Below are 22,510 nucleotides of genomic sequence, written 5' to 3'. Positions count from 1 at the left end.
CCCGCAGCGCGCTCGCCCCCACCCATTCGCCCGCAGGTCTCCAAGCCGACGCCCCGGAGCGTGACAGGCAGGCGGCCGGATGGTTCGGGAGGCGCCGAGGGTTGCGCCCCCGGCCCGGGAGTCCCGCCCGCACCCGCCCGCGCGCTCCGCCCCGCACTCACTGTCGCCGGTCCCGGCTCCCACCCGCACCGCACCGCGCGCCTCCTCGCCGGGTGCGGGTTCGGCCTCGGCCTTGCAGGCGGCGGCAGGGGCGGAGCGGGGCGGGATGCCGCCGGGGCTGGGACCCCAATCCCGCCGCCGAAGCCCCCCGCACGCCTCCCGGTTAACCCCTCCCGCACCGCGCTCCCCTCCCGGCCGCGCCCTCATCCGCGCCAACGCCAACGCCGCTGCCCCGCACCCAGCCGCGCCTTACCTGCAGCCGCCCGGTCCCCCCAGCCCCCGTGCCCACCCCGAGCGACGCCCCAGCCCCGAACCCCGAGTCCCGGAGGGGTGGCCGCACCGTGCCAGTGCTGCCCGGGCCGCCCGCTGCGGTGCCCATCATTCATGCCCGGGGCCGGTGCGCAAAGACGGACCGGGCAGTGCGGGGTGTCAGATGCTGGGCGTATCAGTTGCCCTGGCTTTGCAGGGTCCCAAGCCCTAGGAGGGCACGTTAGGGCGCCTCTCCTGCACCTCGTAGTCCCCAGACCCGGGAATCCTCTCTGCTCCAGGCTGGGACCAGGGCCGCACCCTTCCCCCATGCCCAGCCGCCAGGAGCAGGCACTTCCTGGAACTCCACCCTCCCTGGCTTGACCCACTTTCAGGGACCACCCCCTTTGATCCCTCAAATGGTCAAAGACCCTCCTCTTGAGCCCTTCAAGGGGGTGCTGGGGTCCAACAAGGGTCTCAACGGCTCCTGGCCCTCTTTCCCCCATCGAGGAGGGGGTGAAGGTGTTTAAGTCAGGCCATCTCCTAACTGTAGGGGCCCAGCTCACTGGGAGGCCCCATTTCAGGATGGGTGCCAGTCTGTCACCTTGGGGTGCTGTTTTCAGCCTTCCAAAGTGGCTAGGGATGCTGCTCCCAACAGCCGGACGCCCACTCGACACACCCAGGAAGGCTGTTTACTGCCCGCTGGCTTCTCAGTCTCTAGAGACTGCCCTCAGGTTCCCGATGCCAGGTGGGCTCGGTGCCCAGTTGGTCTGAGCAGCAATGGACTAGGCATAAGACCCTCTGACTCAGGGCCAGAGAGATAGCATGGAGGTAGTGTGTTTGCCTTGCATGCAGAAGGACAGTGGTATGAATCCCCATATCCCATATGGTCCCCTGAGCCTGCCAGGAGCAACTTCTGAGCTCTTAGCCAGGGATAACTCCTGAGCGCTGCCGGATGTGACCCCAAAACAAAAAACAACAACAAAAAAGACCCTCTGACTCCCAGCACAGAGGGCAGCAGGGAGCAGGGCAGGGATTCCCCAAATCACCAGGGAGCTATACTCCTGGCCAGATCCAAGCCCAGCAGGACCAGGCGCCAGATGAGGCTGGGTTGGGGCAGCAGTCACTCCATGGCAGTGAGACCAGCCGCCACTGACCAGAACGGGAGTCCCCAGGAGATGCTGGTGAAACAGCCTTATGGGGAGCTCGGAAACTCCAAGCTGTGTGGGGAGGCGCAGAAGTAGGCGTAGGGATCTCCTGATCCCCCCAGCACTCAGACTGAGGCTCCACTGTTTCCCTGTCCATGGCCCCCGACAAGGGCCAGCCAGTTGACCATGAAGCGAGCACTGAGAGTCGAGCAGACAGCCGGGGGCTGGCGCTTTATTGAGTGATGGCGCAGGGAGGCCCTGTGGCCCCATTGTGAGGCCAGGCAGGGCAGGCAGCCGGACTGCACAAGCCCACTATGACAGGAGCGGCACGGAGCCAGTGGGGAGCTGGGGGCCACGGCCGCCCGGGATCCTGGGCAAGAAGCGGCAGCTGAACTTGGCACAGGGGCTGGGGTGAGGGGCCAGAGGAGAGGAGTTTTTTGGGGGGCAAGGGATGTGTGCAGGATCGGATCACGTCTGGGGGGTGGAGTAGAGGCTGTGGTGGTGGCCGCCGGGTCCCAGCACCTGGGAGAAGAGCAGGGGTGTGGTCCGCGTCTGGCTGCCCCCGCACCAGCTGGGCTCTCGACCCAAGGTGCCGTACCAGCTGCCCGAGCCAAAACTGCCTGATAAGCTGCAGGCGGAGAAAAGGGTCAGAGGTAGCAAGCAGCACTGGGATAAAAGCAAGCTAGGGAAGGTTAGGGGCGTACCCCCAAACCCCAGAGCTGGAAAGGAAGTGAGAGCTGCTGCTCAAGGCCTCTGCAGAGTGAAGACAAGTCGGGGTTCCTACCTAGTGCTCTCGCCCCGGCTGTGCTCCCAGGAGCTGCTCTGGTCCTCGCAGTGGCCTGCGCGGTCGAAGAAATAGGAGCGGGAGCCGAACACCTGCCTGCTGAGGGAGCTCTGTGGATGGGGGTAACACGGATGCAGACTCTGACCCCCTCCCAACCTGGCCCCCACCGGCCACCACCATCCTCCCCAGCCTCACCAGGTCTTGTGGGGGCCGGTGCACCCGGAAGAAGCCCACGAGCAGCGTGGTGGGCAGCAGCTCCCACACGAAGAGTATGAGGCCGAACACCAGGTAGCCCTTGTTGCCCAGATCATTCACCAGGTCGGCCTGCAGGGAGAAATGCCAGATCCAGGCTGTGCCACTGAGCCAGGAGACCCATAGCGTGGGGGCACCTAGGTGGGAGCGGAGGGGCGCTGGCCCACCTGATCAGACACGTTGTACCAGTCGTAATCGAAAGCATCCAGCCGGCTCCGGGGGGCCAAGGCCAGCGCTGCCAAGTTGTAGCAGGCCCGGCTGGCATAGAGCAGGACCATGGCTCCCCCCATGGCTGCGGCCTGGCACACGCTGGTTCCCTGGCACAGTTGACAACAGGGAGGAGAGCATCAGAGGAGGGAGGCAGCAGCTTCCCCTACCACCCTGAGGCGCCCCTTCCTTAAAGACTCCGGGTGGGAGGGCCCCTACCTTGGCTTCCAGGTAGATACTGGTGGAAGGGGCACGCCGGGCAACCAGGCAGAGGCAGGCAGCGAGTGAGAGCGCGCACAGGACGAAGAGGGAGTCGCTCACCAGAACTCGTACCAGCAGCAGGGCCCAGGGTTGGGTCCGGCGACGGTGGGACAGCACCGCGCACAGTACGTTGACCAGCAGGAAGAGCAGCGAGGCCCCCACAAAGGCTCCCCGGACGGCCAGCCTACAGCCAGGCACCATCAGTCCCTGTGCTGCCAGGGGACCGCAGGTCCTCCCTGCACCCTTAGTTTTTTTTGTTTGTTTGTTTTGTTTTTTTGGTTTTTGGGTCACACCCGGCAGCGCTCAGGGGTTCCTCCTGGCTCTATGCTCAGAAATCACTCCTGGCAGGCTCAGGGGACCCTATGGGATGCCGGGATTCAAACCACCATCCTTCTGCATGCAAGGCAAACGCTCTACCTCCATGCTATCTCTCTGGTCCCAACACCCTTAGTTTCTAATCTGCCTCTTTTGCTTGACCGAGGGGCCTAGGCAGGGCCCCAGGAGGCCAAAGGGGCTGCCACTGAACGGGCTACATTCCTATAACAGGGCCTCAGTTTCTGTCTGTCCAGGGCAGACGAGGACATCCTCCCGGGAGGAATGCAAAGGCATGAAGATGCGACTGATGCTTCTTGGAAACGCAGCCAAACGCTTAGAGGTGCCGGCCAAGTCCCCCAAAGTGCAGCTGGCTCTGAGGGGCCCAGGGCTTGAGTCTCCAGCTGCCCCTCCCTTCAGGCTGACACAGGAGCCCTGTGCCCTCCCAGTCTCCACCACTGGCCTGCAGGACCCCTGCCCAGATGCCCTGCCTGCCCAAGCTGTCCCCAACACTGGGAGTCCTGAGCTGACGCACATCCCCGGGACTTACAGGCCTCGGCTCATCTCTGGCCGACGCTTCGCCTTGGCTTTGAACACCACCTGCCAGGGGGAGACATGAGCCTTCCTTGGGCCCTGAGGGATGGGTGCCATTCCCTACTCCTCCCCACCTCCCCGGGGACCACCGGTTGGTTACCTGGGCAAAGTAGAGATTCATGAGCGTCAGGGTGAAGAACTGCAGGCAGACAGGACAGCAGTAGAGAAGCCAGAAGGGCACGGGGCCCAGGCGGTTGGCCCGGGGGGTGTCTCGGAAGTAGAAGGAGAAGAGGGTGGTGCGCAGGGCGGCCCAGAGCAGACACAGGGCCAGGAACACGGTCTGGTAGCTGAGGCGCTTGTGCCCGTAGAGAAGCACCAGCCAGAGCTGGGCATAGACGGAGAAGAAGAGCAGGGCATACAGGGTGGTGTAGGCCGCAGTCAGCCCCAGGGTCACGGCGGGCGGCAGCGCGGGGACCAGCCCTGCTGCGGGCACCAGGCCAGACAGGTTCCGCTCCATGCAGTATTGGGGGGGCACCGGCCCAACGGAGACAGAGATGGAGGGGCTAGCTGGGGGTGGGAGTGTGGGGAGTGGGCAGGGAAATAAATACGAAGAAGAGGTGGGAGTTGCAGAAAGTGGACAGAGATGGGGGGGCCGGCCCCTGACCCTTCTGGGGAGCACAGGATACCACCACCAACACCCCAGTCCTGTCTCTGGGCCCCTCACTTAGGGGGTCGGTGGAGGGGCAGACTTTTAGGCCAAAGTGGCAAGTGGGGAGTGTCTCTGCTGCCCTGGGCCGGGCCCAGAGCTTGGGGGGCAGGAGGGGTGGAGAGAGGGGACCCCTACCCCTGGCCTAAGCGATCCCAGTCGTCCGGGCAGGAGGGGGAGAGCCAGCCGGTGCCCCCTGTGCGCCCCTGCCACCCTCCCCGGGCTCAGGGCAGCGGGGTGGGCGCTCAACGCCCGGCTCTCCCCCTCCCCATCATGAGGGGCTCTTTCTCTCCCCCTCCAAGAATCCGGGTGGGGGTCAGGGGAGCTCTGCCTTCGGTCGTCGGGCTCCCCACCCCCAGACTCTCCAGGACGCGGGGGGCCGGGATGGGGGGGCCGCCACCGCCGCCGCCGCCGTATCCTCGGGCCCACCGCTGGGCCAGCCGGCTCGGTCGCTGGGACCCGGCTCCCGCGGCTCCGCCCCCTGCCGCTTCTGCGCTTGCGCGGCCGCCGTCCGCTACGCAAATGGCGCAGCCGCCGCCCCCGGAGCCAGCCGCAGCCGCAGCCGCGTGCGCCGCTCCCGGCGTGCAACGCTTCGAGAATTGGCGCGCGCTACGCCGCCGGCGGACGCCAAGGGTGACGGGAGGCGCGGGGCGGCCCGGAGGCCCGCGGGGCGGCGGCGCTGCCGCGTCTTGTCTGGGGAGCCCACAGCCCGCAGCCTCTGGTCCCTGATGATTGTGGGAGGCGTCCAGAACCGCAATTTCTCTTCCTCGTACCCAAAAGCTTGAGCGCGCCGCCCGGCCGGGGGCGGTCACGACTCCCGTCCTTCCCCCCCAATGCCGCCTTAGCGGGTCCCGGAAGGACACTTCCGCCCACAACAAAGATGGCGCCCGGGCCCCGCCCCCTCCGGCCCCGCAGCCCAGCTGTGCCGCAGGTGCTGCAGCTGCTCACCTGGCCCAGGCCGCTGCACTGCACCTGCACCTGACCTGGAAAACCCCCCGGGTCTCCCTCACCTGGGACCCCCTCTGTCCGAGCGCGCTGGGGGACAGTCATCCTGCCAGGGAGGGAGGAGCCTCTCCCCTAGCTTATCTCCCCCTAGGGTGCCAGGAGTGGCGGCGGCTAGTGGGGAGGAGGAGGGAGTGGGACTTTCCGACCCGCTTCCCGGGGATTGCAACGGACGGGCGGAGCTGCAAGCGCGGCTTTCACCCCGCTGTGGGTTTGCAAGCTCACGGTCTCCCCTGGGGGGGAGGAGGCATGCTCCCCCCTTTTCACATGGGGTAAACACTAAAAGGCCCAAAGGAGCCGGAGGAACTTGTCGGCAGAAGCTGGACTCCAAGCTTTTATTCGGGTGAAAAAGCCAGGGAAGCCCCTCGTTCGCGATCACGCCCGCAAAATGCACCGGAAAACGGGGCGCTGAGCATGGGAGATGAAGCAGCAGCCGCGAGGAGGAGAAGGCGGCGGGCCAGGAGTTAAGCGGGGCCAGAGTTGTGTGGTCACGCCCACTGGTGACATTCAGCGCGCCGATTGGTCCGGGTCCGTGACAGTTTCCGTTGCCCTGGCGACTAGGGCGGGGCTCTCTGGTAGGACTGGAGGGAGGCGGCGGGCCCGGGGCTGGGGCCTTGACTTGAGACCGGGCTTGGGGTGAGCCCCGTGCGCGGTCCCCAAGGGCGGGTAGGCTCAGGGATTCCCTCGCTTAGTCAGGGCTCCGACGGAAGAGCTAGGTTTCCGGGTGGATGGGCTGAGCTCGCGGCCGGGCCAGACCCTGCGGACAAATGGACTGATGGGGCCCAGGGAAGCTGGGGAGGCGGTGCAAAACTGGGGTGCTCCAGTGGGAGACCTGTCGCCTCCAACCCCGATCCCTGATGTCCCCCGTTTCTCCCTAGCTGCATGCCTGCCTAACGCCTTGCCATCTTTCCCCCCCCCCTCCCACAGCCCAGAGCATGTTCCAGATCCAAGAGTTTGAGCAAAGCGAGCAGGAAGACTCCGGCCCTGCAGATCGGGGCTTCTGCCCCAGCCCCACAGGGGCCCGGCTGGGCAACCACCCGAGCACGGCCCCCGATCTCCGCTGGGAAGCCGGCCACCAGCAGGGACAGCTGGCCGGTAGCAGTCAGCATGGAGGTAGGTCCCTGCTACATCCCCTACCTGCTTCCCTCCTCCCCCCTGCCCCACTCTGCAGAACCTCTCCTCCTAGCCCCATCCATGCTCACTGAGCAGATCTCTAAGCCCCTACGAGGGGTCTCAAACTCAATTTACCTGGGGGTCGCAGGAGGCAAAGTGATCCTTGAGTGCAAAATCAGTAGTATGCCTTGAACATTGGGGGGTGTGACCCAAACAACTAAAACAAAACAAAACAAAAAAAGATTCCTCTAGGGCAGGGCCACAAAATGTTGTAGGGAGGGCCGTTTGCGGCCCGCCCCTGCAGGGTCTCTGCCTCAGTTTCCTCTTGTATTAAGTGGTGCAATTAATTACTACCACTGATTGGGATCATTAAGTAGGAATTTGTAGGAAGCACTTAATCATAGAGTGTGTGGCTGTTAAGTAAGGTCTAGAAAACATAGCTGTCCCGGCCAGGCAGGCAGGTAGTGGGCCTGAAGGGCAGCTTGGGGCACGCTTGGGCATTTGCTTTGGTGAGTGCCAGGCCCCTGCCTTGGCCACTCCTTTCCCTGGGGTCTGGCCTTCCAGCTGCCAGGCAAATTCTTCCCGCTCCAGGCCATGCCAGGGCTCAGGCACAGTTGCCTGGAGCAGGTGGTCCCCAGAGGCAGAGAACCCTCCAGGCTGCCGGTCTGTGGGTATAAGGGAAGTAGCATCCAGATTCGGAGGGGAATACAAGGATCAGTTTCTTCCTGGCATCTCACAGAGCTACAGGGAAGAAAGGATGCACCCTGGCTTTGCTGAATGCCCTCTGCTGACCCCATCCCTGTCTTCAGGAGCAAGAGTCATATTTTGGTTTGGGGGAGATTGGGGGCCCTACCTGCCTGTGTGAGGGGCATGCACTGTATCTGCTTTGGCAGGAATTCTTCCCAAGTCCTTCCCTAGCCCCCAGACACCGGTTTCTCAATTCCCAACAGCTCCCCGCCCCCTCCAAGATGGTTCTCCTTTTCCCCCAGTGCTTACTCTGCTGTCCTAGGTGCAAAGGGGAGGCTGAGCTCAAACCAAAGAGAGAGATAAGCGTCTTTGTCCTGGGGGTTGGCTGGAGGAGATGCTGACATAAACAAGTCAAGGAAAGGACCTACAAGTCTGGAATCCGAGGCTGTGGTCTTGAGTGCAGGGAAGAGTGATTTAGTCACACTGAATCACTGGGAGACAGAGTTAAAAAGCTGGTGGTTGAGTTTCAGTCATAAGATGTTCCAAACCCCATCCCTTCACCAGCGTTCATTTCTTGCCACCAGTTTCCCTAGTGTCCCTCCATTCTCACTCGCTCCCTTTTTCCATTTAGGCCCTGTGGTTTGTAATAGTGTTAACTGAAAGTGTATCATGCATCTCACTAGACCTTCATTAAGCACCCTGTTTTTTTTTTTTTTTTTGGGGGGGGTCACACCCAGCATTGCTCAGGGGTTACTCCTGGCTCTACGCTCAGAAATCGCTCCTGGCAAGCTCGGGGGACCATATGGGATGCTAGGATTCGAACCACCATCCGTCCGCATGCAAGGCAAATGCCCTACCTCCATGATATCTCTCAGGCCCCACGCACCCAATTCTTTTTTTTTTTTTTTTTTTTTTTTGGTTTTTGGGCCACACCCGGCATTGCTCAGGGGTTACTCCTGGCTGTCTGCTCAGAAATAGCTCCTGGCAGGCACGGGGGACCATATGGGACACCTGGATTCGAACCAACCACCTTTGGTCCTGGATTGGCTTCTTGCAAGGCAAACGCTACTGTACTATCTCTCCGGGCCCCATGCACCCAATTCTTGTCCAAACTGATCACTTGCAGCTATTCTTGTCTTAGAGGCCCCTTCTCTGTCATAACTGCTCTCACCCCCTTTCCTGTTGTCTTTAGGAATTATTCTAATCTGATGGTTGTTGATGTTGTTATTTATATATCTTGCAAATGAGTGCAAATCATTGTCTGTTTGTCCCTGGGGAGAGTGAATTTAACTGAGGTCACCTGGGGTCAGCCCTGGTAAGAAGCAATTTTGGAAGAGGTCAGAAAGTGGGGTCAGAGGTTGGAAAAGGCTTGCAGGTGGAGGGAAGGCCAAGTCTAAGTACGAAGGCCCCAAGCTAGAACCTGAGAAAAAACAGAGGGATTTAGGGGTATGCATGGAGGGTGCTGCTGGGTGGGCTTCGAAGGCCCAACAAGGAGGGAAATGTGGAAGATTTTGTTTGTTTTGTTTGGGAACCACACTTGAAAGTGCTCAGGGGTTACTCCTGGTTCTGTGCTAAGAAATAACTCCTGGTGGGCTTGGGGAACCCTGTGAGATGCCAGGGATCTAATCCAGGTCAGTTGCGTAGGAGGCAAATGCTCTATCCTTTGTGCTATTACTTCAGCATAAAATCTGAAAGGTTTTGGGTTTGTTTGCTTTTGTTTGGTTTTTGGGTCACACCCGGTAGCGCTCAGGGTTACTTCTGGCTCTACACTCAGAAATCGCTCCTGGCAGACTCGGGGGACCTTATGGGATGCCGGGATTGAACCACCGTCCTACATGCAAGGCAAATGCCTTACCTCCATGCTATCTCTCCAGCCCCAAATCTGAAAGTTTTGAGCCAAGATGAAAGAAAGGTCTAACTTGCGGGGCTGGCATGGTGGCGCTAGAGGTAAGGTGTTTGCCTTGCCAGCGCTAGCCTAGGGCGAACCACAGTTCGATCCCCCTGCGTCCCATATGGTCCCCCAAGCTAGGAGCGACTTCTTTCTGAGCACATAGCCAGGAGTAACCCCTGAGCGTCACCAGGTGTGGCCCAAAAACCAAAAAAAAAAAAAAGAAAGGTCTAACTTGGGCATCCAAAGAATTACCAAGCCACCTCTGCTGACAGACTGAGGGACAGAGCAGGCTTGCGGCAGCCACAGGGCAGGAGAACTGTGTCCAGCCAAGGGCAGTAGGAGGTATAAGGATCTAGACTTGGTGAATGTTCTTTCTTTTTTTGGACCTCACACAGGTTGCTCAGGGCTTTACTCTGGGCTCTGCACTCAGGGATCATTCCAGGTGGGCCTGGGGGATGCCTGGCATTGAACCTGGGTTGCCCACGTGCAAGGCAAGCACCCTACCCTATGTATTATCACTCTGGACCCTGGACTCTGGATTTCTAAGAGGACCGAAAGTGGGGTGTGTAAGGGAAGAAAAGGTGGCCAGGAGGTCAGCAAGGACCTGGCCTAGTCATGGGAAGGATGGAAGTGGGGTGGGCAGGAAAGAACAGGATGCTTAGGGCTGAAGCCATAGTATAGGAGGGAGGGCACTGGCCTTGCATGCAGCCTACCCAGGTTCAATCCCCATATGGTTCTCGAGCCTTCCTATTTTGATCACTGACTGTAGAGCCAGGAGTATATGCTGAGCATCACTGTGTCCCCCCCCAAACCAAAAAACCCAACAACAGAGTGAGGTTTGAGCAGGTCAGTTGAGACGTGAGTGGTGGGTGGTGGTTTTCTTTCCTTGTTTTGTTTTGTTTTTTTGGCCCACACCCTGCAGTGTTCAGGGGTTACCCCTGGCTTTGCTCTCAGGAACCACTCCTGGCAGTGCTCAGTGTTTTGTTTGGAAATGATCTTTCCTTCTGCACTTAGTTTGTGTATGGGTGCCAGGGTCATACCCGGTTCATCGGGCCACACCCAGAACTGCTAGAAGGGTGCAGATCAAACTTTTTTTTTTTCTTAGATCACACCTGACTGCTCAGGGATCACTCCTGGCAGGTTCTAGAGGACCATAAGGGGTGCTGGGGATTGAATTTAAATCAGCAGCGATTTTCAAGGCAAGCACCTTACCCACTCACTGTACAATCGCCTAAGTATAAAGCGTGTATTCCAACCCCTTCAGCCATCTCTCCTGCCCCCCAAACTAGTTTTACATGAGGAGAAGGGGTTTTAGTCACTGATTTCAGATTCTATAAAACTCTGGGAACCGGTGCAGATAGGACAGCACCTAGGTTAAGCCTCCACTGACCTTCACGCCAGCTGACAAGGAGGACCCTGCTGGCCGGGAAAGAGTGGAGACTTGCACCACCCTAGACCATGCTTCTAGGAGGGCCCCATGCTAGGGAGGGCTTCGTGGCTGGGGTTGATGTCCTGGGATCAGACTTCAATCGAGAAGGGTGGCTGAGGAGCAGGGGCTGTGGGCAGGACCCCAAGAGCCAGCATGCAGATGGCTTATTCCAGGATATCTGTGAAGAGAAACATTAGATCATATAAGCAGATATAATTAAATGGAAAATGAGGTAGCTGGAGCAATAGCACAATGGTAGGACGTTTGTCTTGCACTCAGCCGTCCTAGAATGGACCCAAGTTCGATTCCTGGCATCCCATATGGTCCCCTGATTCTGCCAGGAGCAGTTTTTTTTGGGGGGGAGGGGCCATACCTGGAGGCACTCAGGGGTTACTCCTGGCTATGTGCTCAGAAATCATTCCTGGCATGCTCGGGGGACTATATGGGATACCAGGGATTGAACCCTGGTCTGTCCCAGGTTGGATGTATTCAAGGAAAATGCCCTACTGCTGTACTATCATGCAGGCCCCCAGGAGTGATTTCTTAGTGCAGAGCCAGGAGTAATCCCTGAGCACTGCTAGGTGTGGCCCAAAAACCAAAAAAAAAAAAAAAGTTATTATAGGGGCCTGGAGCCATAGCACAGCGGTAGGGCATTTGCCTTGTACATGGCTGACCTGGGACAGACCTGGGTTGGATCCCCAGTATCCCAAATGGTGCCCTGATCCTGTCAGGAGTGATTTCTGAGTGCAGAGCCAGGAGTAAACCCTCATGCTGCTGGATGTGGCCCAAAAACCAAAACCAAACCAAAACAAAAAAGGTTATTATAAACATTACTATTGTTATAAACTAGTATTATAAACAATACTATTACTATAAATACTATTGTATTGAAATTAAAACACGGGCCCGGAGAGATAGCACAGCGGCATTTGCCTTGCAAGCAGCCGATTCAGGACCAAAGGTGGTTGGTTTGAATCCCGGTGTCCCATATGGTCCCCTGTGCCTGCCAGGAGCTATTTCTGAGCAGACAGCCAGGAGTAACCCCTGAGCACCCCTGGGTGTGGCTAAAATCCAAAAAAAAAAGAAGAAAAGAAAAGAAATTAAAACACTAAAACATTCTAGTGGTGAGCACTATAGTGGGAGTCCAAGAGCTTTCTGCAGCTATTTCTGTGGGTAAAAGCATTAGAACATTATTATAGCCATCTATAAGGAGCAGTTAGTTGCATATCTGCTTAATCCAAACAGCTGTGTCTGTTGCTGCAGGTCTCTTTGAAGTATAAAAAAAGAACATAGGGGGGCTGGAGCTATAGCATGGTGGTAGGGCATTTGTCTTGCATGCAGTGACCCAGGACAGATGATGGTTCGAATCCTGGCATCCCATGTGGTCCCCGAAGCCTGCCAGGAGCAATTGCTGAGCACAGACCAAAAGTAACCCCTGAGTGCTGCCTGGTGTGACTCCTCCCAAAAAAAAAAGGAAAGATTTCACAGACAAGTTGGAGATTTTTGAAACTTGTTTTTTCTTTTGTGGGTTTTTTGTTGTTTTTTGTTTTTGGGTCACAAAAACACTCAGGGGTAATTCTGACTCTGCCCTCAGAAATCGCTCCTGGAAGGCACAGGGGACCATATGGGATGCCGGGATTGAACCACCTCTGTTCAAATCAACTGTGTGCAAGGCAAACGCCCTACCGCTATGCTATCTCTCTGGCCCCCATTTTTTTCTCTTTTGGTTTTTGGGCCACACCCAGTGACGCTCAGAGGTTACTCTGAGCTATGCTCTCCGAAATTGCTCCTGGCTTCGGGGACTAAATGGGATGCCAGGGGGATCGAACCACAGGGTCCGTCCTAGGTCAGCTATGTGCAAGCCAAATCCCTACCACTGTACCACAGCTCCGGCCCCATAGTAGAACATTTTTTGAAACTTTTTTTTTTTTTTTGGTTTTTGGGTCACACCCGCAGCACTCAGGGGTTACTCTTGGCTCCAACGCTCAGAAATTGCTCCTGGCAGGCTCGGGAGACTATATGGGATGCCTGGATTCGAACTACCGACCTTCTGCATGCAAGGCAAACACCTTACCTCCATGCTATCTCTCCAGCCTCATTTTTGAAACTTCTTGATCATTAAATTTAAACCAACGTTGTCTTGCTGCACTTTTACAACAGGCTGTGCAGTGACCCATTCCCATTGCACCATAATGGTTCAAAACAGAATAAGTTGTATTCTGGGGCCAGAGTGATAGCAGTGGTAGAGTGTCTTCCTTGCATGAGGCTGACACAGGAAGGACCTGGGCTCAATCCCCAGCATCCCATATGGTTCCCTAAGCCTGCCTGGAGCAATTTCTGAGTGCAGAGCCAGAAGTTTAACAAAGAGGGAAAATAAAGCCATTTTCTGTTGCTGTGTAACAAACCACCACCAGTGTAGCTGCTGACATCCACACCAAGTCAGGTTGACACATCATCAAACAGTACAACCACATACTACCCAGTGGTAGTGTTGAAATAATGAGGGGAGGAGGAGGAACAAGCTGGAAAAACACATCTGCACAGATCCTGAACCTAGATCTAAGTCCGGTCTTTAAATCTAATACAGAGGGGCCAAAGAGATAGCATGGAGGTAAGGCATTTGCCTTTCATGCAGAAGGAGGGTGGTTCGAATCCCAGCATCTCATATGGTCCCCCGAGCCTGCCAGGAGCAATTTCTGAGCGTAGAGCCAGGAGTGAGCCCTGAGCGCTGCCAGATATGACCCAAAAACAAAAAAAAAAAAAAAAAAAAATTTAATACAGAGAATTCATGGAAAATGTAAAAAAAAAAAAAAAGGCAAAATAAAACAAAATAACATGAGAAAACAAAGCATTACATCAGAATGTGGAAAAGTCTGGAATGAGGGCCAGAGAGATAGTACAGTGGTAGGGCATTTGCCTTGCATGCGGCCGACCAAGGACTGATGGTGATTCGATTCCTGCCATCCCATATGGTCCCCTGAATCTGCCAGGAGCAATTTCTGAGTGCAGAGTCAGGAGTAACCCCTGAGCACCACCAGATGTGCCCCACAAAAAAAGGAAATAAGTTTTATTCTTCAGGCTTGTCCTGAGAATCCATAATGAACTGTAAGAAATCAGGGTTTGTTTTTTTTGTTTGTTTGTTTGTTTGTTTTTTTAGTAAGTTACCCCTACACAAGGGCCAGTTATTTTAGTTTTTACTTATTTATTTTTGGTTTTTGGGTCACACCCAACAGTGCTCAGGGTTACTCCTGGCTCTATGCTCAGAAATCGCTTTTGGAAAGCTCAGGGGACCACAGGGGATGGCCGGATTCGAACCACCATCTTTCTGCATGCAAAGCATGCTATCTCTCTGGCCCCAAGTCAAGGTTTTCTTTTTGTTTTTGTTTTTGTTTTTGGGTCACATCCGGCAGTACTCAGGGGTTACTCCTGGCTGTCTGCTCAGAAATAGCTCCTGGCAGGCACGGGGGACCATATGGGACACTGGGATTCGAACCAACCACCTTTGGTCCTGGATCGGCTGCTTGCAAGGCAAACACTGCTGTGCTATCTCTCCGGGCCCCAAGTCAAGGTTTTCTAAAGAAAAATCCACATAGGTCTGTAATTTTTGCATCCATTTGCCATCATAGGAAAAGTATTTCAGTTGTATTAAATAAAAGCACAGGGCCCTAGGCAGAGGAATGGACTCAGCATGGTGGCAGCCCGGGAGGACCCAAGGAGGGGGGCTGCTTTGCTGCTTTCTAGGTTCTTGGTTTGGGATCCACATCCGGTGAGGCTACTCAGCTTGGTGTTTGGGAGTCACTTCCTCCTGGCAGTGCTCAGTGAATTATGCCAGGCCTGGATCCAATCAGCAAGGCAAGGCCTGCTGCACGCCAGCTATTCCTCAGAGCTCAGGGCGCCTAGCACCTGAGGCCAGGGATGGAACTCGGGCCTCCAGCTTGTAAGACATGAACTTAGCCCTTTTTTTTTTTTTTTGGTTTTTGGGCCACACCCAGTAAGCTCAGGGGTTACTCCTGGCTATGCGCTCAGAAGTCGCTCCTGGCTTGGGGGACCATATGGGACGCCGGGGGATCGAACCGCGGTCCGTCCTAGGCTAGCGCAGGCAAGGCAGGCACCTTACCTCCAGCGCCACCGCCCGGCCCCATGAACTTAGCCCTTTGAGTGATCCTGTTGGTCACTGTTTGTTTGGTTTGGGGGCCACACCCAACACTGAGCAAGGCTAGTCCTGGCTCTGTGCCCAGGGAATCAATCACTCCTGGAGATGCCCAGGAGACCATTTGGGGGTGCTGAGGATCCAACTTCAGTTGGCTGTGTGCAAGGCTATACTATCACTGTAGATTCTGGTTTTGGTTTTTATGTTGTTTATTTCTTTGGAGGGGCCATACCCAGTGGCCCTCGGGGATTATTCCTGATTTTACACCCAGAAATTACTTCTTGCAGACTCAAGATGGGATGCCAGGGCCAGAGCAATAGCACAGTGGTAGGCGGTTTGCCTTGCACATGGCCAGCCCCGGATAGACTCTGGTTCAATTCCCAGCATTCCATATGGTCCGAGCCTGCCAGGAGTGACTTCTGAGCACAGAGTCAGGAGTAACCCCTGAGAGCTGCTGGGTGTAATCCAAAAACCAAAAATAAAATAACATATAATAAAAGCAATGCCAGAGATCAAACTCAGGTCAGCCGTGTACAAGGCAAATGTGCTGTGTTTCTATTCCACCCTGTTGTTCCAGCACACAGCAGTAGGCTGTTTGCCTTGCAAGTGGTTCGAATCCCAGACTCCCATATGGTCCCCCATGCCTGAGATCCAGGAGTAACCCCTGAACACCGCCAGGTGTGACCCAAAAACCAAAATAAAATAAAATAAAATAAAAGTACTTTGGGAGTACTTTCAGAGCCAGCAGTAAGCCCTGAGCACAGCTGGGTGTTGCCCTCTAACACACTGGAGTACTTTAGCATGCTTGAGTCCTTCCTGCTTTCTCTTCCTAACAGAGAGAGGTGCATTCACCACTCCCAACCTCCCCCCCAAAAATGGTGAAGGAGCCAAGGAGATAGTAAAATGGACAAGGCACTTGCCTTGACATGGTTGACCAGGGTTTGATCCCCGGCATCCCATATGGTCCCCCAGCCCACCAGGAGTGATTCCTGAGCACAGAGCCAGTAGTAACTTCTTTTTTTGTTTGTTTGTTTGTTTTTTGTGTTTTGGGTCACACCCGGCAGCACTCAGGGGTTACTCCCGGCTCTACGCTCAGAAATTGCTCCTGGCAGGCTCAGGGGACCATATGGGTGTTAGGATTCGAACCAATGGCCTTCTGCATGAAAGGCAAACGCCTTACCTCCATGCTATCTCTCCGGCCCCAGTAGTAACTTCTGAGCACCGCTAAGTGTGGCTCAAAATCCAAAAGAAGATGAAAAAAAAGCATTTTTTAAATTGATGGGAAGAGGGAGGGCAAAGCAATAGTACAGCGGGGTGGGCACTTGCCTTGCACATAGCCAATCTAGGTTTGATCCCCTATATCCAATATGATCCTTGGAGCACCACCAGGAGTGACACAGAGCCAGGAATGAGCCTTGAGCACAGCCAGGTGTGGCCCAAAACGCAAAAACAAACAAACAAACAAAGAAAACAAACCCAAACCCCTGATGTGTCACCGGAAGGGAGAGAGAGATAGTGGATTTGCAGAGCGGCTTTGGCACTCAGGAGCGATGGCTTGAGGGCCTGGGGGAGAAGTTTCCCCTGTGGCTGTTTCCCAGTTTTGGTGAAAGAATTCCCCATTAAGAGCCAGCTGGGAAGGGGCCAGAGTTGTAGCACAGGGAAAGGAACCCACTTCAGACAGAGCCTCCTCACACATTTGGGCCGTCCACAGCCTGGCTCTGGGCTACTCTGGGTTGGGGTTGGGGTTGGAGGTTGGAACTCATAACTAGTAGTGCTCTGACCTGGAACCCAAATCTTCATCTTGCCTGTTTGCGGGGGTTGGTTTTGTTTATTTTTTGTTGTTGTTTTTGGATCATACCTGGTAGTGCTCAGGGATTACTTCTGGCTCTGGGTGCAGAAGTTGCTCCTGGGGCTGGGCGCAAGCAGTAAGGCAGCTGCCTAGCACGTGCTGGCCTAGGACGAACTGTGAGTTGATCCTCTGGTCCCCCAAGTCAAAAGTGATTTCTGAGTGCATAGCCAGGGGTAACCCCTGAGTCTCACCAGGTGTGGCCCAAAAACCAAAAAAAAAGAAAGTCACTCCTAGCAGGCTTCTTACAGGGAATCTAACCAGAGTGTCTCTGTGGTTGGCTACATGCTAGGTAAATGTCCTACCGCTGTGCTATCGCTCCAGCCCTCTTTTTTTTTTGGTTTGGTGGTGCTCACAGCTGGCTCCTGGCTCTACAGACTCAAATCTGGGGACCATAGAGGATCCTGGGAACTGAACCTGGGTCAGCTTTGTGCAAGGCAAGCAAGTCCCCTCCCGCTGTACTATCATTCCAACCCGCACATGCAGCCTGTCCACTATTCGCCTTTAGTTCCTTCTTTATGAAATGGGAATGGGGGTCCAGAGAGATGTCTCAGTGGGCCGAGCATGTATTTTGCCTGCAGGAGGCCTAGGGCTCCATCTTGCAATCCCACAATTCCTGAGACTGACCTCTGAGTTCAGGCAGGCAATGTTCCCAGCTCCTTAGGGGTCTTGGCCTGCAGGGAGCCTGCGTAAGCGCTAAAACAGATCAGGGTGGGGCCGGAGAGATAGCATGGAGGTAAGGCGTTTGCCTCTCATGCAAAAGGTCATCGGTTCGAATCCCGGCGTCCCATATGGTCCCCCGTGCTCGCCAGGAGCGACTTCTGAGCATGGAGCCAGGAGTAACTCCTGAGCACTGCCGGGTGAGACCCAAAAAAAAAAAAAAAAATTTAAAAAAAAAAAACAGATCAGGGTGCTTGATGTAGCCCTGCCCAGGGGTGTCTTTGACTCTTAGGGTAGCTCTAAGTGGGGAGTAAAGCAAAGGGGAGCTGTAGTCGGGGCAGGAAAGATGAATTTTTGCAGTTGAAGGTGTGAGGCCAGGAGAGATGTAGTGTGTGATGCCAGGGATCAGTGTGTGATGCCAGGGATCAAATTCGGGTCTGCCGTACCTGCTATGTTACCTCTGCCAAATGACTCTTTATTTTTGGAAATCTGTACTCTTCCAGCAGTGCTCAGAGGCCACCAGACTCAGACATGTGCTTGAGAGAGCACATGGTGTGGGAAGATTGACCTCCAGCCAGGACCATGCCAAGACCGGGCCCCACTATGGCGTGCTGTCAACCTAGTCTCCAAATCCCTCTATGTTTAGCTAATGAGTTAAGAAGTGTAGGGGCAGGCCCAGAGAGATAGCACAGCACGTTTGCCTTGCAAGCAGCCGATCCAGGACCAAAGGTGGTTGGTTCGAATCCCGGTGTCCCATATGGTCCCCCGTGCCTGCCAGGAGCTATTTCTGAGCAGACAGCCAGGAGTAACCCCTGAGCGCCGATGGGTGTGGCCCAAAAACAAAAAAAAATAAAAAATAAAAAAAGAAGTGTAGGGGCCATAGCAAAAGCACAATGGGGAGGGATTTTCATTCCTTGCAGCGGACCAGATTCGATCCCTGGTATCCCATATGGTCCCTTGAATCTCGCCAAAAGTAATTCCTAAATGCAGAGCAGGAGTAACCAGAGCACTACTGGGTGCGACCCAAAGACAAAAAGTTTTTGTTTTGTTCTTTTGGGGTTCATGACCAGTGGTGCTCAGGGAACCATGGGATGTCCAGGATCATTCTTGGGGTTCCCGCATGCACAGTGCATGCTCCTGCTTCTGAGCCAACTTTCTGGCTTCAGTCTGTTGAAGTTAATGACAAAAATGTCCCATAGCGAGCAAGGGTCACCCACACCCATGCTGGTGTCCCCAAGAGACACCGCTGTGGATACAGCAGGTGGAAGGAGTCTCAGTTTAGGGCCCAGTGACCATGCCCCTCTGGTGACCCCTGAGGGGTCTTTTCTCGCTTGTCAGCAGTGACCTTGCTGCCCAGTCAGGGACTTCCGGGTTCCACCTGGCTTTAGTGTGGGGAGGCAGGAAGTGAATAGGCCCAGCCACCTTCTATCTGGGTACTTGAACTTGCCGTGTGTTCAGCCCCACCTGCCTGCCCAGCAACCCTGTGGGCAGGAACTTAAGAACTTTGCTTTGTTGGGGCTCGAAGAATAGCAGAGTGGGAGGGCATTTGCCTTGCACCGGCTGACCCAGGTTTGATTCCCAGCATCCCATATGGTCCCTCAGGCCTGCCAGACTAGTTTCTGAGTGCAGAGCCAGGAGTAACCCCTGAGTGCTGCTGGGTGTGGCCAAAAACCAAAGAGGGGATATCCGACAGTGGTTTGGGGTTGGGCTGTCTCCTCCCCCTCAGAGCCCCCTCACCAATCTCTCAGAACATTCTGGAGACAGAGGGACAGTGGCACGTTGTCATTTTGTTCCTCTGTCCATAGAAGGGACTCAAAGCCTCACACAACCCCTGATGGTTACCCCAAAGGGCCTCCTGGATGAGCCAGGAGGATGTCATGGGTCCCACTTTTCCCTACCAGCTGTGTGACCTTAGGCAAGCAGCTCAGCCTCTCTGAGCACTTCCACTTCTCCTGGGTCAAATGGTCACAGTGGAGAAGCCTTGTCAGGCGGTGGGAGTGACAAACTCAGCCTGACCCCACACTATGTGGCAAGGACTGCCTCGCTTCTTCTGACAGCTGGGCAAGCTCTCCACCCTGCCTCTGGGCAGCTGTGATCGTGGGTTCTCAAAACCCACAAGGAGACAAGATGCTCTCTGAGTACTGGAGCAGCCAGGCAGTGTGCCAGTCTCTGTACCAGCTGGGCACCTCCCGGAAAAGGGCACCATGGGGCCCAAGAAGATGGGGCTGCCCCAAGATTGTAACACCACTGTTCCTTGCTAACCACCTCACCCCAGAAAATGCTCAGGCTCCTCAATCCCCCTGCCTGCTCCCCATGTTCACCTTACATGAAGGGGTGCCCTCGAACAGCTGTTCTAGGCCTTTCTCTCGCTTCCCTGGCATTCATACTCAGTGGGTCAGGAATCTGGGGCCCAGGGGAAGGAGGGTCTTTGCTCTCTGGGACTTACAGGGGGCCAGAGAGATAAGTTCAGTGGGAAGCAGCCAACTTGGGTTCAACCCCCAGCACTAATTCTGGTCCCTGGAGCTCTGAGCACAGCAGGGTGTGGCCCCCAAACAAACGGAAAGTCTTCCTGGCAGGCCAGGCCTCCCTCTGGCTCTGGGGCGGGGCGCTGCACCCCATTCCTCTGGCTTATTTTATGACTGTGCTGAGTTAACTGGTTTGTAATCCCAGGCGGGCGGGTGTGGTCCCATGTCCAGGGAGTTGGAGATAGGGAGGCCAGACCCAGAAACTGGCCGAGGTGAGGTGCCTTCACACAATGCCCGTTCGAACCCTTTCTGCTAACCAAGTCTCTGGGCGCTGCTTCTGGCGACCTTTACACCGGCTAGAGTGGCGGGGACACCAGCTCAGAAGAGGGTGGAGCAAAGTGGCCCAAGCCAGGGCTGGGTGTCCTGCATGCACCCTGGCCGGGAGACATCAGGGATATCAGAACCATCCTCGGAAACCCACCTTGCACTATTCCTATACCCCCAATTTTTTGAGGGGCCACACCTGCAAGGGTTACTCCTGGCTCTGCGCTCAGAAATCGCTTCTGGCTCGGGGGACCATATGGGATTCCGGGAATCGAACCTGCGTCCGTCCTAGGTCAACCCTATCACTGTGCTACCACTCTGGTCCTTGTACCCCCAATTTTGTGCAAAGCTCAGGGAGTCATTCTGGACTCCCGAGAACCTGATTCAGACGGGGCTCAGTGAAGACGTGTGTTGGGGGGAATCGCTCAGTGAACCCCAAGCCTCACCCAGCGCCACCTGCGTCTACACGGGGAGGACAGCGGAGGTGGGCGCCCCCTGTTTTGCTCAGTGCAAGCCCGGAGATGCCGGGGACTGGGGGGGGGGGGCAAGATTCACATCGCCAAGATTCACCCTCTCTGCAGGCGCTGGGGCGGCGGAGACCCGGAGCCGCCACAGCTCGTACCCCACGGGGTCCGAGGAGGACGAAGAGCCCTTCGAGGAGGACCTCAGCCCCTTCCGGGCCCGCTCGCGCTCGGCGCCCCCCAACCTCTGGGCTGCCCGGCGGTACGGCCGCGAGCTCCGCAGGATGAGCGACGAGTTCCAGGGCTCCTTCCAGGTGAGTCCGGGGACCGGCCCAGGTGAGCGGAAGCGGCCCCGGGGCATGCCGGGACTTGTAGTTCGGGACCTGTGTCCTGGCCCCGGGGCATACTGGGATCTGTAGCTCAGGACCTGTAGCTTAGCCCCAGGGCATGCTGGGATTTGTAGCTCAGGACCTGTAGCTTAGCCCCAGGGCATGCTGGGATTTGTAGTCCGGGGCGCGCCTGCCACCTGTGTCCTAGCCCCGGGGCATGCCGGGACCTGTAGTCTGGGCTACGACTGCCTGCCTACCTAGCCCCAGGGCCTGCTGGGATATGTAGTCCGGCACTTTTGATCTGGAGGTCTCCAAGTTGGAGTTCCAGGATAAGCCCGGCCCGGGCTGTCTTATCTGGCTGCATTTGGAGAATGCTAGATAGGTCTCCGGCTTTAGAGCATGATGCTGGGCGTTGCGCGAGCCTCATGCGGCTCAGGCACGGTTTCCTAGTCTCTCTCCAGTCCCTCCCTCTAAAGGCCTAAAAATACCTCTCGGCTTCCGTAGAAGTGCCGGAAGCGGCTGCCCTGCCCGGAAGTTGCTGCTTACGCTGCCTTTTCTTGTTTTCTTTCTTTCTCCCTTTCCTCGGCCACCCCGGAGGGACTTCCCCGCCCGAAGAGCGCGGGCACCGCGACGCAGATGCGGCAGAGCCCCAGCTGGACGCGCGCCATCCAGTCCTGGTGGGACCGGAACTTGGGGCGGGGAGGCTCCGCCCCCTCCCAGTGACTTCCGCCCTCCTTGACCCGGCGGCGGCCATCTTTGTCGCGGGCGGAAGCAGCGCCCTCACCAGCAGCTCTCTGCGACTCTCCTGCAGAAAAAGGTTCGGTTCTTCCAGGCTCTGGAAGGAGGCGTGCGGATCCGCGCCACGATCCCTTCCCCGGGACCAGCGAGGACCACGGAGGGCTTGGGAAGTTTTTGGAAATTCATCCCCCTGCTTCTCGGGGGCCGGGCCTGGCGGGCCAGCGTACCCCTGGAAACCCACCCCTGTCCTGTCCTCCCCGATGAGGCTCCGGGCCTGGTGCTCGCCCGCTCTCAGCCCAGTTGCAAATAAAGCCCCAGTCTGTGCCTCTGTCTTTTTTCTTTTTGCATCGCTCGGGACCAGGAGCACAGGCGGCCTTGGAATTAAATGCTATTAATTGGGGCCGGAGAGATAGCATGGAGGTAGGGCGTTTGCTTTGCATGCAGAAGGTCGATGGTTCGAATCCCGGCATCCCATATGGTTCCCCCCCACCCCCCCGAGCCTACCAGGAGCGATTTCTGAGCGTAGAGCCAGGAGGAACCCCTGAGCGCTGCCGGGGGTGACTCCCAAAATAAAATTGGAAAAAAAACATGCCATTAATTAACTGCACACAAGAGAAGCAGCGTCTGGGGGCGCGCGGAGCCAGGACCTGCAGGTCCTGCTGGATCTAGAACCTGGTACTGGGGAGTTGCTAGCTCTGCAGACTGCGCAGCGGCCCCCAGGGAGGGTCATGGCTCCTATTTGGGTCAGTCCCTCTGAGCAGCTACTATGTGGCCAGCGGGCGCGGGGCCAGCGCTGCTCGGGGACC

The 22,510-nt window shown here is 56.5% G+C and overlaps 2 protein-coding genes across 2 annotated transcripts; one reads left to right on the top strand and one right to left on the bottom strand.

The window, feature by feature from the left end:
- Positions 1-2,014: 2,014 nt before the first annotated feature.
- GPR137 (G protein-coupled receptor 137) lies at positions 2,015-4,953 on the bottom strand. Its single transcript, XM_049779715.1, has 7 exons — positions 4,064-4,953; positions 3,920-3,969; positions 3,016-3,241; positions 2,757-2,906; positions 2,533-2,661; positions 2,338-2,447; positions 2,015-2,181 (listed from the first exon to the last, which is right to left on the bottom strand). The coding sequence occupies exons 1-7, from the start codon at positions 4,418-4,420 to the stop codon at positions 2,022-2,024; spliced, it is 1,182 nt and encodes a 393-aa protein (XP_049635672.1). The 5' UTR covers positions 4,421-4,953; the 3' UTR covers positions 2,015-2,021.
- Positions 4,954-6,185: 1,232 nt separating this feature from the next.
- On the top strand, positions 6,186-22,029 carry BAD (BCL2 associated agonist of cell death). Its single transcript, XM_049779925.1, has 4 exons — positions 6,186-6,247; positions 6,539-6,724; positions 20,758-20,951; positions 21,564-22,029. The coding sequence occupies exons 2-4, from the start codon at positions 6,547-6,549 to the stop codon at positions 21,687-21,689; spliced, it is 498 nt and encodes a 165-aa protein (XP_049635882.1). The 5' UTR covers positions 6,186-6,247; positions 6,539-6,546; the 3' UTR covers positions 21,690-22,029.
- Positions 22,030-22,510: the final 481 nt, after the last annotated feature.

This window comes from Suncus etruscus, chromosome 9 (assembly GCF_024139225.1).
Source record: "Suncus etruscus isolate mSunEtr1 chromosome 9, mSunEtr1.pri.cur, whole genome shotgun sequence".
Lineage (NCBI taxonomy): Eukaryota > Metazoa > Chordata > Mammalia > Eulipotyphla > Soricidae > Suncus > Suncus etruscus.
This window is presented reverse-complemented; position numbering and strand designations above follow the sequence as displayed.